The sequence below is a fragment of the Galeopterus variegatus genome, unplaced genomic scaffold (assembly GCF_000696425.1).
Source record: "Galeopterus variegatus unplaced genomic scaffold, G_variegatus-3.0.2 Scaffold2724, whole genome shotgun sequence".
NCBI classification, from domain to species: Eukaryota; Metazoa; Chordata; class Mammalia; order Dermoptera; family Cynocephalidae; genus Galeopterus; species Galeopterus variegatus.
The window spans coordinates 116227-116730 of NW_007728835.1; the positions used below are offsets into that span (position 1 = coordinate 116227).

Genomic DNA, 504 nt, shown 5'->3' on the forward strand with positions numbered 1-504 from the left:
CAGGAGAAGTCTCGCATGGAGGCTTCGTACCTGGCTGACAAGAAGAAGATGAAACAGGACTTAGAGGATACCAATAAAAAGGCAGAGGAGGAGAGGGGCCGTCTGGAGGGAGAACTGAAGGGGCTGCAGGAGCAGATCGCAGAAACCAAAGCCCGACTTATCACGCAACAGCATGATCGTGCGCAAGAGCAGAGTGACCATGCTTTGATGCTGCGTGAGCTCCAGAAACTGCTATAGGAGGAGAGGACCCAGCGCCAGGACTTGGAGCTGCGGTTAGAAGAGACCCGAGAAGCCCTGGCAGGGCGGGCATATGCAGCTGAACAGATGGAAGGGTTTGAACTGCAGACCAAGCAGCTGACCCAGAAGGTGGAGGAGCTGAAAGGTGAGCTGCAGGCCATTCGAGATGAGAAGAATCAACCAGATCCCCGGCTGCAAGAACTTCAGGAAGAGGCTGCCCGCCTTAAGAGTCATTTCCAGGCTCAGTTGCAGCAAGAAATGAGGAAG

At 54.6% G+C, this 504-nt stretch overlaps 1 protein-coding gene across 1 annotated transcript in view; it reads left to right on the forward strand.

The window, feature by feature from the left end:
• The window catches only part of GCC1 (GRIP and coiled-coil domain containing 1), a 4994-nt gene that overhangs the window by 1395 nt on the left and 3095 nt on the right, over nt 1-504 (forward strand). Inside the window, 1 exon segment of the mRNA XM_008582788.1 lies at nt 1-502. This exon segment is cut by the window's left edge and continues 1 nt beyond it. Within this exon segment, the coding sequence (XP_008581010.1) occupies nt 1-502 (502 nt within the window).